Source organism: Orcinus orca, chromosome 15 (assembly GCF_937001465.1).
Source record: "Orcinus orca chromosome 15, mOrcOrc1.1, whole genome shotgun sequence".
Taxonomy (NCBI): Eukaryota; Metazoa; Chordata; class Mammalia; order Artiodactyla; family Delphinidae; genus Orcinus; species Orcinus orca.
This window is the reverse complement of record NC_064573.1, coordinates 23,540,841-23,568,590: the sequence shown is the minus strand read 5'-3', so window position 1 is coordinate 23,568,590 and position 27,750 is coordinate 23,540,841. Positions and strand designations below refer to the sequence as shown.

The 27,750-nt window shown below is 46.5% G+C and overlaps 1 protein-coding gene across 4 annotated transcripts in view; it reads right to left on the bottom strand.

Annotated features, from left to right (window-relative positions):
- MYO5B (myosin VB) overlaps nt 1-27,750 on the bottom strand; it is a 387,779-nt gene that overhangs the window by 139,911 nt on the left and 220,118 nt on the right. For all 4 annotated transcript variants that reach the window (XM_033421389.2, XM_033421388.2, XM_049697846.1 and 1 more), the window contains 5 exons: nt 21,495-21,638; nt 19,851-19,932; nt 14,127-14,234; nt 10,204-10,313; nt 5,123-5,388 (listed from right to left, as the gene is read on the bottom strand). In XM_033421389.2, coding sequence (XP_033277280.1) covers nt 5,123-5,388; nt 10,204-10,313; nt 14,127-14,234; nt 19,851-19,932; nt 21,495-21,638 — 710 coding nt within the window. The remainder of the gene's footprint in view (nt 1-5,122; nt 5,389-10,203; nt 10,314-14,126; nt 14,235-19,850; nt 19,933-21,494; nt 21,639-27,750) is intronic.

Here is a 27,750-nt window from a genome sequence, read left to right as displayed (position 1 = left end):
GCGCCACAACTACTGAGCCTGTGCTCTACAGCCCACCAGCCACAACTACTGAAGTCCATGCGCCACAACTACTGAAGCCCACACGCCCTAGAGCCTGTGCTCCACAACAGAGAGGCCACTGCAGTGACAGGACCACGCACCACAACAAAGAGTATCCCCCACTCACCGCAACTAGAGAAAGCCTGCGTGAAGCAACGAAGACCCAATACAGCCAAAGTAAATAAATCAAAAAAAGAAAGTTTATAAAAACTAAAAAAATTTTAAAAAAAGAATTAGAAATGAAAAAGGAGAAGTAACAACTGAAACTGCAGAAATACAAAGGATCAGGAGAGACTGCTACAAACAACCATATACCAATAAAATGGACAACCTGGAAAAAGTAAACAATTTCTTAGAAAAGTACAACCTTCAAAGACTGAATCAGGAAGAAACAGCAAATTTGAACAAACCAATCACAAGCATTGAAATTGAAAATGTGATTGAAAAACTCCCAAGAAACAAAAGCCCAGGACCAGATGGCTTCACAGGTGAATTCTACCAAACATTTAGAAAAGGGCTAACACCTATCCTCCTCAAACTCTTCCAAAATATAGCAGAGGGAGGAACACTCCCAAACTCATTCTACAAGGCCACCATCACCCTGATACCAAAACCAGACAAAGATGTCACAAAGAAAGAAAACTACAGGCCAATATCACTGATGAACACAGATGCAAAAATCCTCAACAAAATACTAGCAAGCAGAATCCAACAGCACATTAAAAGGATCATACACCATGATCAAGTGGGGTTTATCCCAGGAATGCAAGGATTCTTCAATATATGCAAATCAATCAATGGGATATACCATATTAACAAACTGAAGGATATAAACCATTTGATAATCTCAACAGATGCAAGAAAAGCTTTTGACAAAATTCAACACCGATTTATGATAAAACTCTCCAGAACGTGGGCATAGAGGGAACCTACCTCAACCTAATAAAGGCCATATATGACAAATATCACAGCCAACATTGTTCTCAATGGTGAAAAACTGAAACCATTTTCTCTAAGATCAGGAAGAAGACAAGGTTGCCCACTCTCACCACTATTATTCAAAATAGTTTTGGAAGTTTTAGCCACAGCAGTCAGAGAAGAAAAAGAAATAAAAGGAATCCAAATTGAAAAAGAAGTAAAACTGTCACTGTTTGCAGATGACATGATACTAGACATAGAGAATCATAAGGATGCTACCAGAAAACAACTAGAGCTATTCAATGAATTTGGTAAAGTAGTAGGATACAAAATTAATGCACAGAAATCTCTGGCATTCCTGTACACTAACGATGAAAAACCTGATAGAGAAATTAAGGAAACACTCCCATTTACCACTGCAACAAAAAGAATAAAATACCTAAGAATGAAACCTACGTAAGGAGACAAAAGCCCTGTATGCAGAAAACTATAAGACAATGATGAAAGAAATTAAAGGCAATACAAACAGATGGAGAGATATACCATGTTCTTGGATTGGAAGAATCAACATTGTGAAAATGACTATACTACCCAAAGCAACCTACAGATTCAATGCAAGCCCTATCAAACTACCAATGGCATCTTTCACAGAACTAGAACAAAAAATTTTACAATTTGTATGGAAACACAAAAGACCCCGAATAGCCAAAGCAATCTTGTGAAGAAAAATGGAGCTGGAGGAATCCTGACTTCAGACTATACTACAAAGCTACAGTAATCAAGACAGTATGGTACTGGCATAGAAACAGAAATATAGATCAACGGAACAGGATAGAAAGCCCAGAGATAAACCCATGCACATATGGTCACCTTATTTTTGATAAAGGAGACAAGAATATACAGTGGAGAAAAGACAGCCTCTTCAATAAGTGGTGCTGGGAAAACTGGACAGCTACATGTAAAAGAATGAAATTAGAACACTCCCTAACACTATATACAAAAATAAACTCAAAATGGATTAAAGACCTAAATATAAGGCCAGACACTATAAAACTGTTAGAGGAAAACATAGGCAGAACACTCTGTGACATAAATCACAGCAAGATCCTTTCTGACCCACCTCCTAGAGAAATGGAAATAACAAAAATAAACAAATGGGACCTAATGAAAGTTAAAAGCTTTTGCACAGCAAACGAAAACATAAACAAGATGAAAAGACAACCCTCAGAATGGGAGAAAATATTTGCAAATGAAGCAACTGACAGAGGATTAATCTCCAAAATTTACAAGCAGCTCATGCAGCTCAATATCAAAAAAACAAACAACCCAATCGAAAAGTGGGCAGAAGACCTAAACAGACATTTCTCCAAAGAAGATATACAGATTGCCAACAAACACATGAAAGAATGCTCAACGTCACTAATCATTAGAGAAATGCAAATCAAAACCACAATGAGGTATCACCTCACACCGGTCAGAATGGCCATCATCAAAGAATCTAAAGACAATAAATGCTGGAGAGGGTGTGGAGAAAAGGGAACACTCTTGCACTGTTGGTGGGAATGTGAATTGATACAGGCGCTATGGAGAACAGTATGGAGGTTCCTTAAAAAACTAAAAATAGAATTACCATATGACCCAGCAATCCCACTATGGGGCGTATAACCTGAGAAAACTGTGATTCAAAAAGAAACATGTACCACAATGTTCATTGCAGCACTGTTTACAACAGCCAGGAGATGGAAGCAACCTAAGTATCCATTGACAGACAAACGGATAAAGAAGATGTGGCACATATATACAATGGAATATTACTCAGCCATAAGAAGAAACAAAATTGAGTTATTTGTAGTGAGGTGGATCGATGCGGAGTCTGTCATACAGAGTGAAGCAAGTCAGAAAGAGAAAAACAAATACCGTATGCTAACACATATATATGGAATCGAAAAAGACAAATGGTTCTGATGAACCTAGGGGCAGGGTAGTAATAAAGACACAGACGTAGAGAATGGACTTAAGGACACGGGGAGGGGGAAGGGGAAGCTGGGACGAAGTGAGAGAGTGGCATGGACTAATATACACTACCAAATGTAAAATAGCTAGCTAGTGGGAAGCAGCCGCATAGCACAGGGAGATCAGCTCGGTGCTTTGTGTCCACCTAGAGGGGTGGGACAGGGAGGGTGGGAGCGAGGCGCAAGAGGGAGGAGATATGGGGATACAGGTATGCATAGAGCTGATTCACTTTGTTATACAGCAGAAACTAACACAACGTTGTAAAGCAATTATACTCCAATAAAGATGTTAAAAAACAACAAGAACAGTGAGTCTCCACATTAATCTTCCCACACCGAAAACTCAGTAAAAATAGCTTCTTGCCCAAGCAGATTAAGGGAACCAGGTCAGATGCTGCATCCTGACTTTCTCTAGCTCTTACATCAGAATGTGACACTAAAGGTCAGTTTTTTTGAAACCCAATTACCTGAAAATACTCATGCCAGAGGAATGAATGACACAGAATTAATTACTGACAGCTCGGTAGTATGTTTCCAGGGTGCACAGACTGTTCCATGTTGCTCTCCCCAGAGCAACTCGAAGGGCTGAGTCAAAAAGCAGGCACTCAATGGAGCAGAAGAGAAGTGGCATGTCCACAGTCACTCGGCTAGAACCCTGGAGAGCCCGGGGAGAATGCATTCTCCTGCCTCCCCCCAGGTCATGCTCCACTGTGCTCCGCATCACCTAGGAGGTGGCTTATTTCCTACCATCTGGACTGTGCTCCTGTCCCAAAGGGTCTCCCCCCCGCCCGTGTTCTACTCTCTCCTTGAAAGATCGATTTCAAGCCTCACCTTCCACATGAAGCTTTTCCTGACTGTGCCAACAAGCGTGCATTCTTCTGCCTTGAAACTCGTACAGCACCAAGTGTCCACACCCTCAAACCTACCCTGTTACAATTTCTTCTGTTGTCTCTTGTATTATGTAGCTCGTGCATGTGACTTAACTCTTCAGCATGTTCTGGAAGCCTCTGTGATGCCAGAAATCAAGTTTACTGCCACAGCATGTGACATGATTTGATTCAAAGCCCAGTGATGAACAAGCGCATCAGAGATGGAGCTGGGACAGCCTATCTTTGCACGGGAAAGCGGCCGCTTCTAGAGGAGGTTTTCCTTTACTACAGCCTCAACATAAGGCGAGCACCAGCTTGTCAGCCCACTGAGCAGTCGTTTCTACCAGAGTATCGTGGCTGTTGCAACTCTGCACTTCCAAGGGTCCAAAGTTCTATTTTAAGACAGAAACCATGACCTCTGTGATACAAAGATCCAGGAGGATTTCATCTATTATTAGCTTAAAGAGGGCAGGACATTGATCATAAAAGCAGTGCAGGTAAGGTTTCAGCCCAGTGCATATAATTTCAAGCAATTCTAGAAGGACCTGGAATGCACCTAAGAGAGACTTGGGGCTCAAAACTTCCTTTCAAGCTGTAGAAACTAAAGAATAGAAGGGCTGTGATCTGTAGAGGTCATTCAGCTAGCGGGGGACAGCAATGAGTCAGAAAGCCAGTCTCCTAGTGCCTAGTGAAGTACACTCTCTACATGCCAGGTTGCCTCTCCCTGTAAGTTACACTGTCATGAGTAACTGTCTTTTCCACTAGGCTAGAATTCTAAAATGCAGAGAAACTTCAGGAATGACCACACACAGTATCAATCTGTATCGCAGCCCTGGGCACAGTTACAGTATTAAAACAATCACCTTGATTGGTAACATCGTGAATGAGGTCGGATGATAGTTTTAAATAAAACATAACTGAAGTAGAAAACCTGAATTTAAGTTCACAGAAACCTCCAGTCTGATGTTGAGCAGGACACTGCCATCTCTGGGCCTCAGTTTCCCACAAGGACAAAGGGGTGTCTGTGGGGTTTCTCAGTGGGGGAGCTACTGCTGTTTGATAGGGTCCATTCTTCCTCGGGACTGTCCTCTGTATTGTAGGACACCTAGCATCTCTGGCCTTGGGCCACCAAGTGCCGGCAGAGACCCAGCCAAAAATGCCCCCTTCCCCCATATTTCACACTCCCCTGGTTGAGAACCACCAGGAAGGTCTCCAAGGTCCCCGCTGGCTCTAAAATGCCAGCAGGAAGACACCAGTGGTCAGCAGCAGGAGGCACCATCCTACCCGTAGATGTCCAGGACCCCGATGAAGGAGTGCTGCTTGAGCGAGGTGTGCAGGGCCTTGTTGACATGCCCCACTATCCAGCCGAACAGCTGGGCGTAGATGTGCTTGGCCAGGGCGTTGCGCGCGTTGACCACCTGCTGCAGGGACATGGTCTTGACGTAGGTCTCCGAGGTGGTGACCAGCTTGCGATGGCACAGCCAATGCTCCATCTGACTGTGCTCCACCCCCAGCAGCTGGCAGAAGTTGCTCAGGTGTTCATCCTTGGGCTGGAAGAGACACGGGAGAAGGGTTCAGGAGGGGCGTGGAGGACAGCCCAACACCATGCTCTAGGGAGGGAAGGAACCCAACTCTAGGCCCCCCAGAACCCCATTTCATCCCTAGCCACTGCCCCAGCCATCTCATGCACTCTCACACCACTAGGTGACAATAGGGGTCCAAAGAGTGTTGCTCAAACTGATAATACCTGCTCATGAACACATCAGCAGCAGGGCTTTAAAAAACAACTCTCCACTTTCCCTGTCCCCTCCTCCCCTGCCAGGGCCTGAAGGGTAACTGGAGGAGAGGGCTCCGGAGTGAAGGGTGCAGGATGAGAACTGGTAACTTAGGAACAGATAATCTGTTAAGAATAAGGAGCCAGCGGCAAAATCCCAGTGAACGTAGCTTCCAGCTGCAGAGTTCCACATGCAGTGCTCAATCCACAGCCCCGGAAAGGTCCTCGCTCTTGAGTGTTACCTTGGGCTCGCACGCGGTCTAGAGCAGTGCGCTTGGAGACGAGCCCTGAGCTGACTGCCTTGGACGATGACAGCACACTGACATCACACCGTCCTAAGCTTGCAAGCAGATTTGCTTTCATCTTAGCCCCGGTCATACTAAACACATAACGGAACTTATTTATATTCTTTAAGCACTTGCCACTTGGAAAGAAAGCGAATCTAGGTGGAGAGCTAGGACAAATGGCAAAAAATAAGGAACAGATTTTGACTTGGGAAGATCACTTGGAACACTGTAACTGATATTCATGTTTAGAGCTGGGAAAAACTAGGGATGCCTCCAGCGTAAGTCCCTTCGCCTACAGGTAAGAAACTGAGCCCCAGAGAAGTATAAGAATGCACCCAGGTAGCCAGCTGCATTTCATCTTGACCCTCAATTACCCAAAGTACCAATCACATCACCTTGCCCTTGAGTCCCTGATAACCAAGTCACCCACAGAGTTTTATTTCCCAAGTGTGTAGGTGTCCTGGGTCCCCCTTGCTGCCCATTCACAACACCCCACAGAAAACCTGCTTTTCCTCTAGAGGTTCTTCTCGCCCATTATTCATTCCCTCATCTAAATCCCCCAGGGGAAGTTGATAACCCAGCCATGAGCCTGCTGGAGAGCTTAATAACTCCGAGGCTGAAAGGGAATCCTTTAGAATGTCATGTGCCACCTCCTAATGGCCCTGCATTGCTTGTGGGAATCATTTTCTGATGACGCTGCCACTGCGTAAATGCAGGCTTGTTCAATGAAAATTAACACAGATAACTGTGCCATTTCCCCAGCCCATTTTTTCTCCCTCCTACAGATACTTAAAATCCATCTACCCAAATATACACAATTACAAAATAATAAAATGTCAGAGTAGGAAAGAACCTCCAAAAGTCATTAAGGCCAGTTTTTCTGGAGTATGGTTTGTGGAGTTGGAGTAATAGTTACAAAGGCCATTAACTGGCTTTACTCAACAAAAGTGGGGGGGCCGGGAGAGGGACAGTAGGTTGAATGTGGTGGAACCGGCTTGTTAACGTACTCTGTACACACACACACACACACACACACACACACACTTCCACAAGTGCTGGTACTTTTCAATCATCACCACAGGGCAGGTTCCCATCGGCTGCAGCAGGGAGTGGCCTGCCCATCTATTACCCACTCTTGACTGTTGATTAAAGGTACTAACTGAAACTGATTTAACCTTATGCAATTACACTTAAGCTTAATCGAATGATGCTAAATCCATTAAAGACAGCCAGCATCATAGGCAGCTGATGAGTTTTGTGGGCCCGTATTGCCAAGTTCAAGAAACAAGTTGCCTCTGGTGTCCAAGTAATCGCATGCTACTGCATCTCCAAGGTAACTCTGGCAGTTACGGGACATATATTCACGCTTTAATTAAAGTAACAACCAGCAAGCAGAAGGCACACTGCACCTGGACAGACACCCCTCCACAGCAGGAGGTCCACCCTACGCACCCAAGGCATAACCCAAAATCCGTGTACCAGCAACCACTTAGCAAAGCATTTCTCGAGCGAGCACACACTGCGTGCCCGGCAGCGTGCTGGGCATGGATGGGGAACATCAGGCTAGTGGAAGACAGCCCGTCCAGAGGAGGCCGCAGGGCTGGCGGTGGCGTGGAGCAAGAACGCTGGCTGGGCTTTGCCATTAACTGTCATTGTGGCCTTAGAGAGAGAGTTTCCTCTCTCTGGGCCTTAGTCTTTCCAACCCTGTGAAGGGAGACGGATGCTCAGAAGGTCCATTCTGGCTCTGCCAACAATGATGGTAACAGTCGAGAACTCAAGCCCTCGAGCCCTGTGCCAAGGTGGGTAATATCACCCCTGCCCGCAGATAAGGAAACAGGTAAGAAACTATCAGTAAGTGGCAGAACCAGGATTTGAACCCTGGCAGCCCCGAATCCAATTTCTCACTCTCAATTAGCTCTCGACACAGCCTTTAACTGGAGAACAATATGAGACCAGCCTAGACCACGTACCTGTGCTCAGAAACCTCTGACTTCCTGTCGTCTCTGAGAGTAAGGGCCTGGTGTCCAAGCCTCCACCTGTCAGGCATCCTCCCCCCCTCCAGCACCATTTGTGTCCTCCGTTCCCCCCCCCCCCCGCTTTCCCCAAGTGTGCCCTGATAGCCCTCCTTCACACAGTCTTTACACACACACTCAGTGGGTGCCAGTGTGTGTCAGGGCTAGAAGAGTGAGCACAGGAGACACTGTCCTGGAGTTTAGTGGGGGAAACGGGCATCGATCAAATACCACCAGTAAACGTTCACTCTCCTTCTCACCCGAAGGTCCCTGCAGAGGCTGGTGCGGAAGATCAGCTCTAAGATCAGAGAGACACTTCCCTGATAAGCCCAAGTCCTAGCTCTCCAAAGAGGCCCTGGCCTCACTCAACCCACAGCCACCGGCGCCCAGGAACTCGCTGGCCCTGGTCCTCGGGCCTCACCGTCAGCCCCGCCCAGTGTTCATCTATTTGCTCACTTGCGTCACCCCTGAGCCTTCGGAGCCTCCATCATCCATCCATCTGCTTACTGGGCATCTACCAAGTCCTGGGCACCGTGCTGGGTGCTGGTGATACAACAGCGAGCAAACAGTCCCCGTTCTCATAGACTCTGGAGTCTCATGAGGGAGAGAGACACACAGCAAATCATCCCATAATAAATGTAAAATTACAGCCATGCTGAGAGATACGGAGGAGAGGCATGAACGCTGTAAGAACCCACGACGGGGGATGTGACCAGGATGTGACCTTGAGAAGGAGGAGACTGGGGGAGGGGAGGGTGGAGGCCAAGGGAAATCTGTCAGCTTCCCTGCATTTGGCCAGCCTAAATCAGGAGTTCTTCAATGCCAGTGTTCCTAATCTCACCTGTCCCCGACACTAGGCAGCGTACGGTTGCCCTAAGGAACTGGGGGACATTTATGGGGACGTGCTGGGAAGGGAGGCACAGACCCTCTGTGCCCTTCTCAAGAGGGACAATGCTTCACTGGCCCTAAAGAGTGTCTGGCCTGCACTAGAGGCCCATCCGCCACCCCACCAAGGCACCAGGTTCTCCTCTGCCCACCTCAATCCGTCTCCCAGCATCACCACGGCCAACCACACTGCCCCGCCACACACACACACACACACACACACACACACACACACACACACACACACACACACACAGGCACATACACGCAGACAGGCGCACACACACGCCGATGTCCCGGGGCACCGAGCGCTGCCCAGCTCCAGCATTCCCTGCTTTCACACTGGGCCGAGCGGGTGATCCTCTCACGAGGCTGCAGACTCCGTGCGGAGGATGGCGGCAGGCCTGATGGGGCCAGGGGTTCCAAATCCAAGGCTATTTCTCTTGTAGGTGTATGGGGGTGATGAGCTCGGCCAAATGCCAGCTACCATTCAGGACTTCCTCTCCCTCAAGGCAGGGCAGGTTTAACTAGGTTAAAAAATGTCTGCACAATTGAAAGAAGATCAGCTTGTGCGTGGCCTGGACACATGCCCACATTCCTATTCTGTAGTACTGTCTTCTGTATTTCCCCAGTTATTTAAATTCTAAGACCTTGGTAGCAAGAATCATACTTTGTACCTCCCAGGACTTGGCCATAAATGGACAGAGAAGAGGCCTAAAAGAAAGAAACAATTGCAGATTCCTTACTCAAGGTCAGAATATCAGTTTTTTAGCCCAGCCCCACACCATCACATACCAGAGAGCACACAACATGCTGTCTATACTACTTGTAACCGGCAGTGTTCCCCCACCCACCCACTTAGACATTTTTTATCTACCACATATAAGGTACTACGCTGGGCACCAAGAAAGTAACAGTCATTAAGAGCATTTATGGAGCACTTCATAGTTTGCAATACTGTCATATAGATGTCTCAGTATTCTCTCCTTTGTACTGTCAAAATCTTGGCAACTGTGGTTATCTGTCCCGTCCACCCAATTAGATTGTAAGCTCCTTGGAGACAGTGTCCAACACTCCCTCATATCCCTGCAAGCAGACCGGAAGTACTCATGAGCTGATAGCACTGCAGAATTCCATGGACCTCGGGTACTTGGGAAATCAAACCATCAGAAATCATTTATTGAGTAACCACTAAATTCCCTGCCCTCGGTGACAGAAACTGATGGCAGCTGATTTGAAAAGAATTTGTTGTTTTAAATAATTATCAGCAAGGGAACGGAAACCATTCCCCTTAAGAATAAATAACCTATGAATGTCCTCTAAGCGTAAAGGTATTTCAGTTGTATAAAGCTCTACGGACAGAGTAAACTGTGCACATGTTATCTCCGGTGCTGGTGGGCAACTTACTGATATACTGCAGGATTCACCATCGCGCTCGGCTTGAATCTCCACGTTTCCAAGGTGTAGAATGGAAGCAATTATCTTAAAAATGTTTATCTGATGGGACTCTCTCACTCCTGGGGGAAAAAAAAAATGAATGAATGGCACTCAGTATCCACGGTAGGAGAGAAAGGATGTTTTCCCCTCTTTTTAAGGACTTAAGGAAAAATGTTTCATTTTCCTTTCTGGGCCAGTGACTCCTAAAATGATCCAGGCTCCTCACCAAGGAATTACCACTCACAGTAACAGCTCAGAGGGCAAAGGGGCTCCTTGGACTAAAAGAGAAATATCTTCACGGTGATTGTCCCGATCAAACCAGATGGGTCACGCTACCATTTTCACTTCTCCAAGAGCAGAGGAGAGGCGGCAATCAAGCAGACCCATTTTGGACTTCATTGCAACCAACCTTTTATGGATGTTTTTATGAGTTTAGTAAGAATGGTCATCTATCTGCCGTCATTTTTCTCCCAACATAATATCCTGCAAACATCTGTGACACACATCTGAAGCGCCAACGGAGAAAGAGGAGAAATTTCTCCTGGGGGCGCCGTTACGGGGCTGGACAGCCAGCCGGCCCCTGGCTGTTCCCCTGGGGGCTGTTGCTTACCACACTGTATGCTCCGTCAGTTACAGACACACACACCTACACTGACGGCAGATATCTACTGTCGATTTTATTATTTATGCATGTAAGTTATCAAAGACATGGATACTCTCTTAAGATTTATATTTAGCTTTAAGGCATTACCATTTCCTTTTGAATTACCAAATACTTCAGACTTAAAAAAAGGCTACAGACCAATATAGTGAACACCAGTTGACCTACCATTCAGTTTAAGAGATAATACAGTTGTTCTCCAAATTCTTCCCCAGATGCAGTTACTTATTTTTAAGGCAATATTTTACTCAGGCTTAAAAAAAAAAAAATGTCAGTAACACCTATATAAATGGGAGTAAAGATGTGTCATGTTAGGATTAAAAACTTTACTCAGATAATCAACAAAGTGGACAACCCAAGCATGAACTAGACAAATTAACTCTACACTTTCACAGCGTTAGATGACCACTACTGTGTAAACTTCATAGGGTCAGGGATTTACTTTTTAATTTTTATTACACAACATCTTCAAAATATACAAACTTAAAAAAAATTACAACGAATCCCTGTTCTTGCTTCATCATTATATCCCCAGTGCCTGGCACACAGTAGGTGCTCAGAAACATGAGTGACAGAAAGACTGTATTGATACTTGTTACGCAGACGGAAGTCCTTGCAAATGTCTACAGAAATGCATGCATTGTTCAAACATCTGGTTTTACTTAAACTAATAATCCAAAGAACAGCCGGAGGGTGAACAATTTAGGCACATGTCCTGCGTGTAACTGCGTAAGAGTGGCAAAAGAAAGACCAGTTAAAGCCAGAGGCTGAAACCCAGGACAAGACAGGAGGCTGGACGGTTATGCACCCGTATAGGGAGTAAAGCACTGTAGAGTGCTCTCAGATACGTCCACAGAACTAGTCAGGAAGTGGGTGCTGGGCCCATCACAGGATGAGAGGGATAGATCACTTTCCTCTCCCCTTCTCTTATTCTTAGGAACCAATGCTTTGTCAATTTCCAAAGACCTAACCACCCTGTCATAGTAGGAATTTAAGTAGTAGATACTGGATGACTGACTACTGAATCCTAACAATAGTTAAGACTCCTATGCTATACTGACCAGAAAGTCCCTTTTTAATACAGGATTCTCTGAATAAGCAGTACCTCTTTACAGGAAGCAACAAAACAAAACAAAAATCAAACACTAAATCTGAAAGGCTCGTAGCCCACAGCCTGTTTTTGTAAATAAAGTTTTATTAGAACAGTCATGTCTTTCCTTTTACATTTTGTCTATGGTTACTTTTGCACTACAATGGCAAAGTTAAGTAGTTGCTACAGAAATCGTACGGCCAAGAGGGCCCAAAATATTTACTATCATGTCCTTTAAGAAAAAGTTTGCCAACCTCTGGAATTTAAAAAATGGACATGTTTATTAAAGAGTAGGGAAGAATGGCTTATTAAATAATTAATTTTAAAAATTCCATTTGCTCTGAGAATTAAAGTACCTAGTCTCCTTAGGGCCTTGGAGGGAACAACCATCTCCTTGGACCAGCTTATGCCCACTGCTCACACCAGCACTACCTTCTCCTTTCTTAGCAGACTGCTATCCTCCTCAACATCGAGTCTCCTCTATACCTGCTCCCCAGCGCTGGAGAACAGAACAGCTCCGTGGTGCTGGGGAACTCAGGGACACGTGTACCCAGTTTATCGTCTCTCAGCTTCAAATCTGCCCTCCTTTGCCCTGCTGTGTCACACCGGTGCTAGACCCTGTAAACATTTCCCCTTGGCCTGCGGGTGGCACGTCACACTTGGTCAAGAGAGGGCACTGCAAGGACTTCACAAGGCGAGAGCAGCAGGAAGCCATTTCCATCCCTGGCTCTGGTCCTCCACAGTCATCAGTATTCATCTTGGGAGCCCAGCCACCCGCCAGGTGAGCTCCAGCTGTGTCTTCAGGCCACGCTCCCCCATTAGCAGCTGCGTCTGAGAAGTTCTGGCTCCACCACACCCCAGGGCACTACAGGCTGCTTACACGGACCAGGGATGGCCGGCACCCTCTGGCAGGTTCCTTTACCACCAGAGGGCTTCCTGACCTTGGGGCAGCCACAGCCTCCTAGAAGTGTCCGCAATCTCAGCCTGGCGTGGGGGGCTCTCCTAGTCAGCAGCTCCTGTACCGGCTGTTCCTCCTCTCCCTCAAGACAGCTCTTTTACGCCCACTATTTCTAGACCCCTAAAATCCTCTTATTTATAGTTAATCATCTACTACTGCTCTTGTTAACAATTATAGTATTTTTTCTCTTTTGGAATAACCAGTGCAGTTTCTGTCTCATGGGTACAAAAGGCAAACCACATCTATCCACCAGTTATCCAGAGAAGTGAACAGCACTCAGATTTCAGCACATGCAGTCCTGACTTTCTCCCCATATGGAGATCAGCGCGTGTCCTGTTTGGCCATGCTTTATTTGGACATTGGATGAAACCTCCCTGATTCCCAAAGAACCTAAGAAATGCTGCTCTGGGTTGGTCACATGACTCAGAAGCCAAATGTCTGTCAGGGAAGGGCTGGGAAAAGCACCAGTTCCCCCGGAGCCACTTTGCGGATTTCAGGCTAACTTCCCAAGCTTCCCCTTTTCTGGCTGCAGGTCCCAGGAATTTACCACTTCAATTTGCCAGTTAAGCACAGACTGCCTTCCACTTTACCACTTGGGGGCTCTTTTCCCCCAAAACTGGCCGGGGAAAGGGGCAGTTTTCTCCAGCTCTACTGTCTTATATGACCCAGAAGGACAGAGGGATCTTGATTTATAGATTCCACTGCTAAGTTCTATATGGAAACAGCAACAACAGAAATAACACTGCATGTATGGCAGAGCTACTAGACCCCTGCAGTTTGTTTCCCACTTGGAGACCCTGACTGTGGAACATGGGTGGTTTCAGTCCCTAAGGCATGTTCCTTCTGCTAGAACACACTGCCTCAGACCCTCAACACAAAAAGACACGGCCCTTCTTGGCTTTCATCCATTGGTGTCAATGCCCTGAGGGAGTGAAAAGGAGTACTTGGCAATGCCTCAGAGATCAACTCTCAAATCCTATTGTTAAGAAAGGGCACCAAAGTTCCATGCCAGAAGCTTTGGAGCCCAAGGGTTGGGATGGAATAAGAGTATGAAAATATTCACCAAGAGCAAGAGGGCTTCCCCACCAGCTCACGAAGGTTGGCAAGCAGAGCGGGACACTGCCATGCTTTTTCTCCACGCGATCAACCCTCTGGGCCTTTCTCCCCATTCCCAAGTTCCTTACCAAGGAGCGTGAAGGCTTGTCGAGTCTTCTCAAAGTCCTCAGCATCATCTACACCCTCGATGGACGTGTCTCCTCCCTGTGACGTATAGAAGAAGTCCTCGGCACAGGCTGCGGTGGGAAAGGAGGTGAGGCATCAGGCATGGGAGGGACGCTTCATCCCCAGGTTCACCACAGACCATGCCCCACGAGGATGGCCACTCCCTGAGCAAGCTGACCCGGGCCAGAGTTTATTCCCAGCTGGATGTGGAACTCTTTCAAATATCATCTTTACTGACAAAGGCAAGTGGGAGAGAAAACTGAGTAACAAAAGACAGAAAAGTACAACACAGTGATAGAGCCTGTTGTTGCATTTGTGTTAAAACTGATATGTGAAAAGCAAGGGAACATAAAAGTCACCACAAGTTCAAGTTACAGGAGCATTCACCACAGACTTGTTTTTTAAAAGGCTCTGATAGACACAGTAAAATGTACACCCACCCTAGAACCAGACTTCCATGACCATCAATAATCTTAGTCTGACAACCTCGTTTGACACATGAGGGGCAACGACGTGCCCAGAGAGACACGATTTGTTTGTTTTAAACGTTGGGGCACCTTGAGCTATTTAAGCACGTGTACAAACATAGGCTGAGACTCTCATCCCCTGGCTTACTTCCTCTTCAGTCAGGCCTCTGCTAACAGCCTGGGGATGACTAGCGAGGAGGGGCCCAGGTTCCGTCATAGAATTCAGAGCCACCCTCAGCAGAGGGCAAAAGTGCAACGAGCCCTGGGGAGTATCTGAACTACAAGGCTTGAGAGCCAGCATTTAAGGTAACAATTGTACGTCATCAAAATCACCCTCGAAAATCACTTCAACTTTCCACAAACTATAATGCCTTTGTGTGGTACAATTCTGTCCAATGCTTGGCATTTCTAAGTGTAAAATGTTTGATTTTGATAAGATGCCAAAACTGGACACTAGCTGTTCTCCCTCCTCCCCTGAAAACACCAGTTAAATGATTTTCTCTTGACCTGGGCACATACGGTTGTGATTATGATGGGTCTCTTGTCCTCCAGTTTGGGTCTCTCTCTTTACTTTCAGCTACACATGCTTAGATGCAGCTTCATTGCAACTCCCAGCCCTCCTTCAACACTTTGTCCTCCCGATTTGATCTCCGAAGAATTTCTTGAGTCTCTTTCCTTCCTCCATCCTGACTGCCACTATCCAGGGTCTGACCTGTCCAGCATCTGTTGTCTGGGGACTGTTGCAAAAGACTCTAAGCCTTTCTCCCTGCTTCTGCTCCTGTCCTTTCTAAGTCCTCCTTTAAACTTCTGGTAACCCTGATCACACCACTCCCTACTTAAAGCCCTTTGGAGACACCCTCCTGTTCCACTGCCCTCAAGGCAAAAGTCAAACACCCTAGAAGGGCCTCCCGGACCTTTTGTGAAGCGGCCTCCTCCGACTACTCCAGACTCACACCTAGTCCTTCCATCCCCACCTCTATGTCCCAGATACACCGGCTTCCTTCCTGTCATTCCTCAGCTCTACCCCTGTTCATGCCGTCAATGGCCCTGCAGACGTCTCCTTCCTGGTCTCTCCCACTTCTCACCTTGATCCTATGCTCCAAGCCACACTGCACTGTTCCGCCAATTCCTCCCACCGCTCAAGTCCACGATACCAGGCCCAGCTAGGAAGTGGCAGAACTCAGCCCCAAACCCCAGTCTCACACACAACCAACAGGCAACACTGCACATGGGAATGAACAGCAGAATACTGGTCATGTTTTATGAGGGAAGGCTTCCTGGAGGAGTGACTTCAACCCACTCTGATGACTGCAGGCAGCTGAACTGGGAGACGAAGGACTTTGGCCCTGAGCTCACTCCCAGCCACAGCAGAAGCGAATTCTGATGAAGCAAGACATCAGGTCTTTGTGGAAGATGGCATATTTGGACCTTCCATATCTAATCACCCTGGAAGCTCCGGCACAGAGTAATGTGACAGCTTCAAGCGTTTAATAAAAGCATCAATTCTTTCCTTCCCTTTACACTCACCTTTCAAAACACCTCATTTGACGATGTTTTACTGTGTCCACATGAAGACGACTGAATACAGTCGTCCCTCTGCATGCACAGGGAGTTGGGTCTAGGACACCCCCCCCCCCAACAGATACCAACATTCACAGATGCTCAAGTCTCTTGTATAAAATGGTACAGTACAGTCAGCCCTCCACAACCATGGATCGAATTTCAGTTGGTTGAATCCACAGATGCAGAACCTGCAGATATGAAAGGCCAAGTGTATACTTACTCCCATTTTTCAGACAGGCAAACTGAGCACCATAGGGCTTTAAGGGGTTTCCCAGGCTCACCCAGGGTTTGGCCAGGCCTGTGAGCCCATTCCTTGATCACCCAATTAAGGAGATGGTTATCTATGACATCCCATGACTTAGCCATAAATACAACCTACATCGTAATCAAAAGTATCAGTTGATACATTAGAGTCACCTGAGACTCCAAAAAGAACACAGCTTTCATATTGGAGGGAAGGAGGCCTTTTCAGCATCAAAGACCTTTCATTGTCAAAGGCCAGGGCCCCAATGCCTGATGTTCTGAGTGAAACAGACCTCCCCACCCTTCCCTGCTTTGAGTTCCCAAACTCACAGGTCCAGCAGAGTAACTTCTTCCTGCTCGGGTTCATCACTGCAGGGGCCACCCCAGCCAATCACAGCATTCTCTACTGAATGATTTGAATCCAATCAAAATAATCATCTCCTTTCCATCTGCTTTAAGGCTACAATCACCTCTGTTAACATCACTCCCAGACCCTCTTAATAAGACAGACATCCCAACAGGATGCAGTCACTCTTCCCCTATTTGCTTTGCCTGCCTGGATCTCAGCTCTCCTTTTAGGCCCATGAAGCCAATCATCCCATCCCAGAGAGGGGTCTCTTGTCCTCCAGTTTGGGTCTCTCTCTTTACTTAGAATTCCCAAGGAGATACACATCACAAAATCCCCTGTTAACTGGCTCACTGGATCAGACTAGTGTACAGAAGGGTTGTGAAGCCAGTGATTAGAGCAATGGACCATCAAGGCCACGGCCCAGGGTTTGCACTTCACCTGGGGAGGCTGTACTCTGACTTGTGCAAGGCAAGAGAGGGTGGTTATAAAACTGTATCTATGCAGCTACGGAAATGAAAAAGAAGAAAGGATTTATTCCTCATTACGTGAAGGCTGCATTTAAGGGAATATGGTCCATTACACCTCTTTTTACCATCATTTATTCACACTCTAACACACTATTCACTGTATTATTTTTTTAAATCTCATCCCAAGGTCATTTTAATGCAACAGACCACCAACCACAGGGCAGAGGAAAGTGGGGCTGTATGCACATCTGTCCACTTCATTCTCAAGACAAGTGCACAAAATTCCTGCAGGGCCAAGGGGTCTTACAGAGATTTCTGTGCATTTGAACAGCACAGTTTAGGAGAAGAAAAGAGGGAAGGAGGGGAGGCAGGTCTGAATATTCACTAGAAGTCGCTGGCTAGTCCTTCATTTATTTGATGTTTCCATCCATTCAACCAGGGTTATCTGTGGAACTATAAATGTCAAGCTTCAGGGCTCACAGCCCATCCATCCACAAGGCAGAAGACAGCCTCATGCCTGAGCATGAGAGCTTATCAAAGGCTCTTCACTTCACTCCAAGATGCTCTCAGAGGGCACACGCGGGTAAGAATGCAAGAAATGGATCCAATCGGGTAGTTTTCAACGGCTCCAGCCAGAGGCCCAAGGAGCCTGCACCTTGCTGAAACACGGAGTAAGGAAAAGTCATTTTTCTCCTCAATGCACTCCTGTAAGTGGGGGAGTGGGGAGGAAGATTTCTTTCCTATTACCTGAAAGTTACATTTGGGATAAAATAGTCCAAATACAGCCAGATGTATCTTACCAGCATTCGTTCATTTTCTATAAAACTGACCCTAAGAAAAAAGTTTTCAACTCCCGCAGGTTGGCCCTGAGAAGTCCAGCTGGGCCTGTGGAAGGAGGGGGGAGGATGGCAGTGGCCCTTAACGTGGCCTGCCTTCCTGGTCCCTTGGGACTGTAAGCCAGCACGAGAGCCCCAAGCTGCCAGCTCAGGGCAGTGCCCATCAAACAAGGCTTGTAACATTCACTCCTTGTCCGAGGAGTTTACGACTTCACTGGGGAGAATCAGACCTGCAAGCACGGAACAGCTAGAGGACAGCACAAGACCAGCCTAACGTGTACCATCCAAGGCTTCCTCCTTTGGGACCCCATTTAACACGACTTCCCTGAGCAGCTTCTGACCCACCACAACTGCGCTTCGCCTCAGCACAGCCTTCTCACTCCCTACTGTAACTGTAAGCGAAGCAAGGGCAGGACGCACATCTGGTTCAACACTACATCCCCAGGGCCTAATTTGCCTGCAGGAGGCTTAATGAATGAACGGAGGAGCCAGTACTAAGCTGCAGGGCACAGGCACTGAGTGCTGCCAGACTCCATATGCAAGTAAAGCGGAGAGTGAGGAGGGCAGACCGAGGTTTGAACCACCTGATGTATTTTACCTACTGGGAGCACAGGCTGGAGTGGGCAGAGCTGGATCTGGTGATGGGTCCTAAGATGGTGAGGATTTGGCTCTGGGACAGTAGAGCCTCAGAAGTCTACTTCTCTTACAGTTGCACAACAGCCAACCAACCTCTGTCTAGACACCCAGCTCTGTACACCATCTGCTAGCACTGGACCTACCCACACCTCCCCAAAATACAGATGACAGGCCAGAGACAGGGGAGCTGCACGGCCCCGAGGCGTGCCCTCACCACACGCACCCACCAGCAGGTGGCTTGGAGGACTCAGCGGCAGGACTCAGTCCATATTCCAAGATAGGGCTGCGCACACAGAACGGGGAAGGCTCCAGGCCCGAGGGGCGGGGCTACTACACTACGGTGTCAGGAACTAAAGCCTGCTCGTCCTTCTTGCTCTGTCCTGGCTCTCAACTCCACTAGCTCCAAGTCAACAGTCTCCAGGCACCTTAGCAGACAACAATAACAGAAACGGAGGGTGACTGGGACCCATTGAAAGGCTGTCTTCCTACCTGATGGCAGCAAAAAGCTGACGGATGCCCCTGGCACCCCACTCTGGCTGCTCCGCTCTGGCCTCCAGGCTGCAGGGTGGATGTGGGCAAGCTGCCCGCCTGCTTGCAAGGAACTGGAGCACTGCTGCCCAGCTGAGGCTCAGCGGTCCAGTTAAACTCTTTAAGTTCCTCTCTCACCTTCTGTGGGGCCTCCCAGGATTATCAACATGCCCCTTGAGCCAACACCCTGCTTTATCCTCACCCCCTTCCTTCTTTTTCTTTGTCTCAGTCCTTAAATATGACTTAAAACACGTCGACCACAATTAAGTGATGCGCATTAGCTAAATCTCCAGATCCTCGTGGTTGAGACACATTTCTCAGGGCGTCTAGAATGAAAACATATTTTTCAAAATAATAATGCATGTCAATTCACTTGTGCTCTGCAAAACACTGTTCCACCCCCAGCCTCTTATCCTCTCATTTCCTGTGGGCGTGAAACTCACAGAGGGGTGGGACTGTGCCCACAGGTGAGGCAGAGCTAAGAACCCGCGACAGAGGTCACCGAGCCGCGCACACCTTCTCCCTCAGAGCCCCCAGATGCGCCACCTGCGGCAGCAGCAGCCCAGCCCCAGGATGGGCACGCAGCCCGTTTACTTACTTAGTGCGAGCTCTTTAAATTCCGGAAGATTGGCAGCCGCGCAGAGCTGGTAAAAGATGTGGTAATTCCTCTCATCATCTGCCTGGAGGAGGAAAACAGTTAAGCAGTGTTAGGGGCAGGGACCCCAAAGATTGTCCCCTCGCCCATTCTAATTCCAGGGTGACAGAGGTCAAGGCTTTTCCTCCACGCCTCTGCCGCCTTCAATTCCCACCTCCAGGTTTTTCATTCACCGTTACGGGGCCTTCTGCCAACCAGAGGACTTTTACCTCTTGATTTATGCAGAACATAAATCAAGTTTATGTTTCTTTTTCCTCCTCTATAGGGCATCACTGCTACCCCACAAGTGACGTCTCGGCGGATCAGCTCTTGTTCAGATAACCGAGCTGCCTGGCTCATGGTGGGCTGACCGTCACTTCCCTGCTGCAGCTCCCTTTCTCCTCTGGGAGGCTTGGAACTAAGTAAAAGCTATGCCCTTGCCCATCATGTCAGGCTGGGGCGGTCAGGAAAGGTCCACGACTGAGACAGGACTTCCAGGGGACAATGGGGCCAGACCTGCCTTAAACTGGCGGAGTGGTCGTGGTGGTGGTGGGTGGGACGGGGGCTTCAGGAGGCCTGAGCAAGGGCAGCAAGGAAGAGGAAAGCCCACAGGGAGTCTGGCCAGAGCCGTGGCCAGCACAGCAGGCTGCTTGCTCTGATGCAGTGAAATGAAGGATGTGGGGTAGTCCAACCAAACCTGGGAGGTGGAGAGAACCGCTCTGGGGGTTGTGAACTGCAATGACCACCACCGAAGGCCAGGGTGGAGGAGGAAGAGGGTCACCAAGAGGCCAAAGAGTAGTTGGGAAGGAGGGAACAAAAGGCGAGCAAAGAAGAACTGAGTCACATGAGAAGCGAGAACTCCATTTATTTGAAAAGGAAATGAAGTAAGTGGTCAAGTAGGTTTTTTGTTTTTTTAATATAACTTACCAAATAAGATTCCTGGTGAAAGTTGAAATCCACAGACCCTACGTGACATTCCCCTGATCACAAGACTCCGAAGTCCACAAAGAACACAACAGTCTTATTCTTCACTGTATCTCTGGTGACTAGCACAGGGCTAGCACATAACAAACAATATATGTTTGTTGACTGAATCTAAAATCAATGCCCTGGGACTTCCCTGGTGATCCAGTGGTTAAGAATCCACCTTTTAATGCAGGGGACGTGGGTTCACTCCCTAGTCAGGGAGTGAACTAAGATCCCACATGCCTCGGGGCAACTAAGCCCACACACCTCAACTACTGAACCCGCAGGCCACAACTAGAGAAGCCTACGTGCCGCGACAAAGACCCAGCGCAGCCAATAAATAAATTAATAAATAGATAGATAAATATTGTGCTTGCATGGTATATGCATGGTATTTATTTATTTAAAAATAAAAAAATTAAAAAAATGCTCACTGAAACATATCAATACTGAGTAAAAATTTTTCAGGTCTGATGCCTATAAATGAATACTTCTTAATGGAAAAAAAAAGAAAACCAAAAGAACAAGTCTATCCAAATCCAGGTTCAAACAATGAGATGTTCTTTGGGCATAGGGAGCAGAACATGGAGCGAGTAAAAATCCATGGGAAAAAGTACAAGAAGGTCCAGTCACAGGGCTCACCTGAAAGACCACTCTGGACTTCTCCAAAAGGTAGGTCCTCATGTTGGCCCCAATGATGCGGTACCTCTTGTCAAAGCCAATCTGAATGTACTTTCCGAAACGGCTACTGTTGTCATTGCGAGTGGTTTTAGCATTCCCAATGGCCTATGCAGAAAAAACAAACAAAAAGTGTGCACAACATGGCGGGTTTTCTTAAATTTCAGGACTGTATGCTCATGGCGGCACCTCTATTCCCGCCCTCTTCCTTCCTTCTAGAACCTCTCTACTATTAGGATGACAATGGGTCGAGCTAAAAGAAAACAAAACAACTTCATTTTCCTGCTTCCCTTACTCCTAACGATGGCCAATGAGAGTGATGAGTTGACTGATGGTCCCTCTAAAGGGGACTAAACAGCTGGAAGGTGCACCCCATTGACCTTCCTCTCTTCTTCCTTTTCCTACCTGGAATGTGCATGTGATGGCTACAGCTGCAGCAGTCACCTTGGGACCATGAGGGAAAGGTCTAGAGAATCACAGAAACCACTGCTCTGACATCCTCGAGCCACTAAATCAATGCCAGCACCCAAGAGCTCTAGACTTTCTGTGAGAAAAATGAATCTTCTGGGGCTTAATCCGCTTTGATCAGGTCTCCACTGATCAAATGTCAAATGTCATTCCCAACTGTTAAATGGTACTTCCTAGAAAGAGACCAAATGTCAAATGCCCCCCTCCCCCCAACACACACATCATCACTAGGACATATCAGGAAGCCATCAACCTCTTGGTACTATTTCTTACAAGGCAGCAGGGACACAGTTCAAAACACGAGACAATAATTTAAAAGACAAGCGGCTAAATGACTGGTCTCACTGTGTGATTATTCACTTTCTATAAAACATCACATTGCTGATGGGTTGGTAATGAACATACTAATACTGAAACCCCTTTCACAGGTTTACTTTTTAGGTGGTTACAACACTTGAAAAATATCCACTGTAACTTTTCAGCTGTCCAGGAAATTTGAGGCACAAAGAGGCTAAAAGCAGATCACGATTTCGGAGGCCCTGAGGGACCCAGCCCAGCCTGGCTTCTCATCACTCTTGCCCTCTGTCTCCAGCCTCTTATGATCCTGAACTTGCTTTTCTTTCTCAAAAGACCTGTGTTCTCTCTGCCTCCTCCCCCACCCCCCAAGTTTCACAGACATGGTTCCCTCTGCTGGGAACACTCTCTGCCCATGCTCCCTCCACCTCTTCTTTCTGGTCTCAGCTCAAATGTGGCTTCTTCAGGAAGGCCTACCCTGGCCTCATAAGCGAGGGGACCTCCCTCGCCACATGCTCTCCCAGGCCTCACTCTGCACGTCCCCTTGTTTCCCTAACCCCCATCTCCACGAGACACCACCCTGGCTCCGTGAGAGCGGGGTCCGCACGTGTGCTTCCCCATGGGACCTCCCGCACTCACCCCAGTGCCTAGCACACAGCAGGTATTCAAAACATCTGAGTGAATGGAAGCATAGATGAACTTGGGTTTTGGTTTTCTTTCCTGTGAAATAAGAATTTTAAGTCCTTGTCCTCGAAGGTCACTTGCCTCTTTAGGTCCCTAAAATCTCATGTTAGGGTCATGAATACATATTTTTTCTTTTAGGGTTTAAAGTGTATACAGCAACCTACACCTCACATATACAGCGTGTACCTCTGCAGGAAAGTGGGGAAAGCGTAACCCCAGGACACTGTGTTGCTCTGAAGGGAACCATGGAGCATGGAACATGCCCCTAAGGTCAGGGCGAGGCTGGAGCCTGGCCAAGCTGAAACGACCGTCAAGAGATGACTAATCCGAGGAGTTTATGTCATCACTCACGCCCCTCTGCATCCACCAACCTCAACGTCTCAGCAGAGGCTTCACCGCACCCACTTCCAAGGGGGCCCTGATCCTTCAAGGCACCATGTGACAAGCCACTGTCAGACTTCAGGGAGCCTATTCTGTTTGAAAAGTGGCAAGGAGTGCTGTATTCCCTAAAATGCAGGTAAAAATGATGGTTTCCCAGGCCTCCATCACAAGCTAGGTCCTGGGCTGGGATCCCGTTAGTTTCCCCGAATCCAGACAAGAATCCCAGGGGAGAGGCATTATCAAGTTTCCTCATACCTACGGGGAAACTTAGGCTCAGAAAGGGTAAGCAGTGTGCCCAGGGTCACTCGGCTGGGAAGCGCCAACACCAAGGTATAAATTCAGATACAACTGAGTCCGGAGTCTGTGTTCATTCCCCTTGGTTTCGCAGTCCTTTTCCAGCTCTCCAAACTACTCACCACCAGACAGGAGCTGCCGCCCATGTGGGTAACTTCTTACATCTCAAAGAGCCAGGTCAAATCAAAGGATAAAGACAAAGACATGAATCCTCGCTTTTACCTTTTCATAAGAAAGGGGAGAAAAGCCTTTCAGAGGATGGCAGGGAACCAACTCACTACTCTGACAACCAGTAGATAAGGAATCAGACATCCATCCGAACCTCCCTGTGTAAACTCTATCAGCGTAACTAGCTGGCCAGGAGAAGTTTCTCTTCCTAAACTTATTCCAGCTGAAAAATGCAAGAGGAAAAATAGAATGAGAACGTCACCATTTTGTAACTCCTGATGAATTAATAGATCTAGGCATAAGCAACGGCTGCTGACGTCACCAAAAGACACCTAAATATTCTGTGCGTCTTGACGGGAATACATACCACCACCAATAAAGGGTTCTTGGATTTTAAGAACAAACAAGCAAACAAACAAACCTAAATCTAATCAAGCCTCTGAATTTTACTACCCTTTCAAAGGATGTACAGAGGCCAAAGGAACACGTTAACAACATCAGGACGGTGCAACCAGCAAAGGCCAGTTTGTGTAAAATTCTAAAGGATTATCTAGTTTCAAACAAAAAAATCTCGATTCCAAAAGTTCAAATTCTGTCATTTCTAAAATGGCAACAAGAACCGTTACCATATCTGAGATCACTCCTTGTGGTAGCTTAGGGGAAGCTTGTCAACATTCTAAAGATCACTGCCAAAAGGTCTACCCTCTTTACCTCACTGGGCTGCTTTAAGAAGTGATATAACAGATCTACAAGTACTTTGAAAGTATATAATGGTACCCACAAAGGGAAGGGGTTGCTTGTATATTACTACCAAACCCATAAACTCCACTCTGGGCATGAAGAACTTCCAACTTCTACACGTGTGTGAAGGACCTGCACATTGTTCTTTATCTTTTAATCCCTTGTTAGGTTTTTTGTTGTTGTTGCTTATTGACTTAGAAAACATTTTGACGCATGAGGAAAACAAATCCAGTTGTTATAGATGATAAAAACCAAGGCTTTGACTCTGAGTCCACAGTCCAACAAAAGACACAGTTATGATACAAATAGTTAAAATTTGGAAAATGAACAAATGATGTATTCAGGGAATGCATGGAAGAAACTCACATGACCAATAAATATAAGATACCCAACCTCAGTGGAAATCAGAGAAATGTAGACAAAAATGACAGTCCAGAGTGGCAATAACTTTGATACTATGAAATAATGATGAGGATGTGAGGAAAAAGGAACTCTCATACACTGCTGTGATGTAAATGTAAACTGCAACAGCCATCCTTAAGAAGAATTTGGCATATCTAGTAAAATTGAACATATATGGACCTAACAATCCAGCAACTGTACTTTTAGGTATTACCTAGAGAAACTCACACAAGTGTACAAGTAGGTGTGCAAAAGAATGTTTAATGCAGGCTGTATTTAATAATAAAAAATACAATCTAAATGTCTACTAGTAGGAGGAAGAGATAAATAAAATGTGGAATATTCATAAATGGGATGCTAAAAAGCTGTTAAACTAAACTAGAGCATGATGCATGGATAAATAAAAAAACAATCAGTGAAAAGCAAGTTGCAAAGTGGTTAACAGAATATGATACCATTTGTATGTGATATAAAAGAACTACCTTTTTTCTGGTTTATACATGTACAAATAGGTAGTAAAGTAAAAATGGACTAGAACAAATCATTTCAATATGATTGGGATTATACAGTACCGAGATGCATATCAACCAGTGTGGAAGCAGAGAAGGGAGAAATTCGCCAATGCTGGCGGAACAGGAAACGCTTTAAGAAGTGTAAGATGAAGTGGATCTTAAAGGGTGAGCAGAATTTTACCAGTGGGGAAGGAAAAGGAATTTCATTTATAAACATAGTGTAGGCAAAGGAACAGGGGTATGTGAGAGCCCCAACAAGTGAGGAATGGCTAGAGTGTGTTGAAACATGAGAGGAAACAAGAGAAGAAGGTAAGGTATGTTGGGGGCAGATTCTTGTATGAATAGGTTAATAGTTGTAGGCCTACTTGCTTCTTCAGCTTAAAAAAAAAAGTCAAACCCTGAAAATTACATAGTAACTGGTCTTAGTTTCTGTCAATTTTGCTCACTGTACCCCTAGCCCCCTTTCTTTCTCCCAGGTTGAGGGGAGTCTCTGGGGCTCCTAGAGTTGTATGCCTGCACACTCCAGTCAGCCCAAGAAGCCATGTGACCCCTCTGGGCTGGGCCTGGGTTCTGTCCCTGCTCTATCAGTCTCTTGACTAGCAATACCTTTTTAATCAGTGCAGACTTGTGAACAAATCACTCCCAGGATGCTGACAAGCTCTTAAACAGAATGGGGCCAGAGAGCTCTGGCGCTGACGATAAATCATCCCAATCCACCCCAGCCAACCCCAATCCACCCTCAAGTCACCTTCAATTCACACAACTGCCACTTAGCGCAGCCCACTGGGAATTCCGCCTCCTCAGACGGCCCTCAACTCTCCGACTCCCTAGGAGGCATCTGCAGCTGCTGGCCTGGAGAAATAATGAGGTGATGACGTGACCATAACTGATTGCTTCGCTGGGAGGTGCCAACCTTCCCCGGGACAGGACTGGAGTCATCAGTAATCAGCTGTGCCCTGATTAAAACATGACTTGCACTGGTTGTAACCCTCTGAGGAGCCACAAAGCTGACTGGGCTTCCTGACACAAGGGCCCAAGTAAGACTCTGAACTTGTGAAAAGTGGGTTTGGGCAGAGCAGAAGCTGCTCTTTCTCTGTTTGGCAACACTCTAATTCCACCTAGAATTCTTCCTGGCAATAATTCTTCCTTCCCATGTTCACGTCCAACATTTCTCTCAAATGTAACGCTCAATAACAGCTCAAGGGATAGTCTCTATGATAACAAAACTCTGTATTTGACAGAATGAGCCCTCTGGACTTACCCACATAATTTCCAAAGTACCAATTTGCACAACTTTAGAAATTTAATGTTTTAAGCTCAAACCACTGCAACATGTGTTTACATGACATCATGCAAGAACAGGCTGGTTCATGTACACACTCCTCCTTCTCTAGGGGTGTGCCTGTTGCTCTCACATTTCTTCCATGCCTCCCCAGCAGTCCACCAGCCTACTCAAGCTATAACAGATACTGAAAACATTAGATCATTTCAGATCACGGTCATTTAAAAAACATTCCCAAAGCCGTGACCCAAACAGGTGCCCGCCAATGTTCACAGCAGCACTATTCACACTGGCCAAAAGGTGGACACAACCCAACTCTCAGCGCAGGAATGGATAAACAAAATGTGGTACATACAAGCAACAAAATGTTATGCAGCCATTAAAAAAACACACAAAGTACTGATGCATGCTACAACACGGATGAACCTTGGAAACATTATGCTAAGCGAAATCAGCCTGACACAAGAGCACTGATGTCATATGATTCCACTTGTATGAGAGACACCAAAGAGGCAAATTCACAGGGACAGAAATTAGGATAGAGGTTACCAGAGGCTGAGTAGAGGGGAGAATAGGACGTTACTGCTGAATGGGTACAGAGTTTCTGTTTGGATGATTAAAAAAAAATTCTGGAAATGGATGGTGGTGATGGTTGCACAACATTGTGAACGTACTTAATACCACTCAACTGCACACTTAAAGTGGTTAAGGTGATAAATTTTATATTATGTATGTTTTATTACAACAAAACAATAAAATTTAAAAAAATCATTCCCCCCTGTGTCTTGTACCTGCTTAATGTGGTGATCTGTCTTCACTAAATTCCTATCTTGTCTAACAAGAACTGTGTTCAGTCACCAGAGATCAAACAGGTTTCTTCCCTTCCCTGTTTTGTCCAGAATAAGTACGTACTTTACCTCCAAAAGAAGAGGCGCTCTGTGTCTTTGCAACTTTGCTACCTAAAAGATGAACTGAATTTTGAAACTCAGAGGCA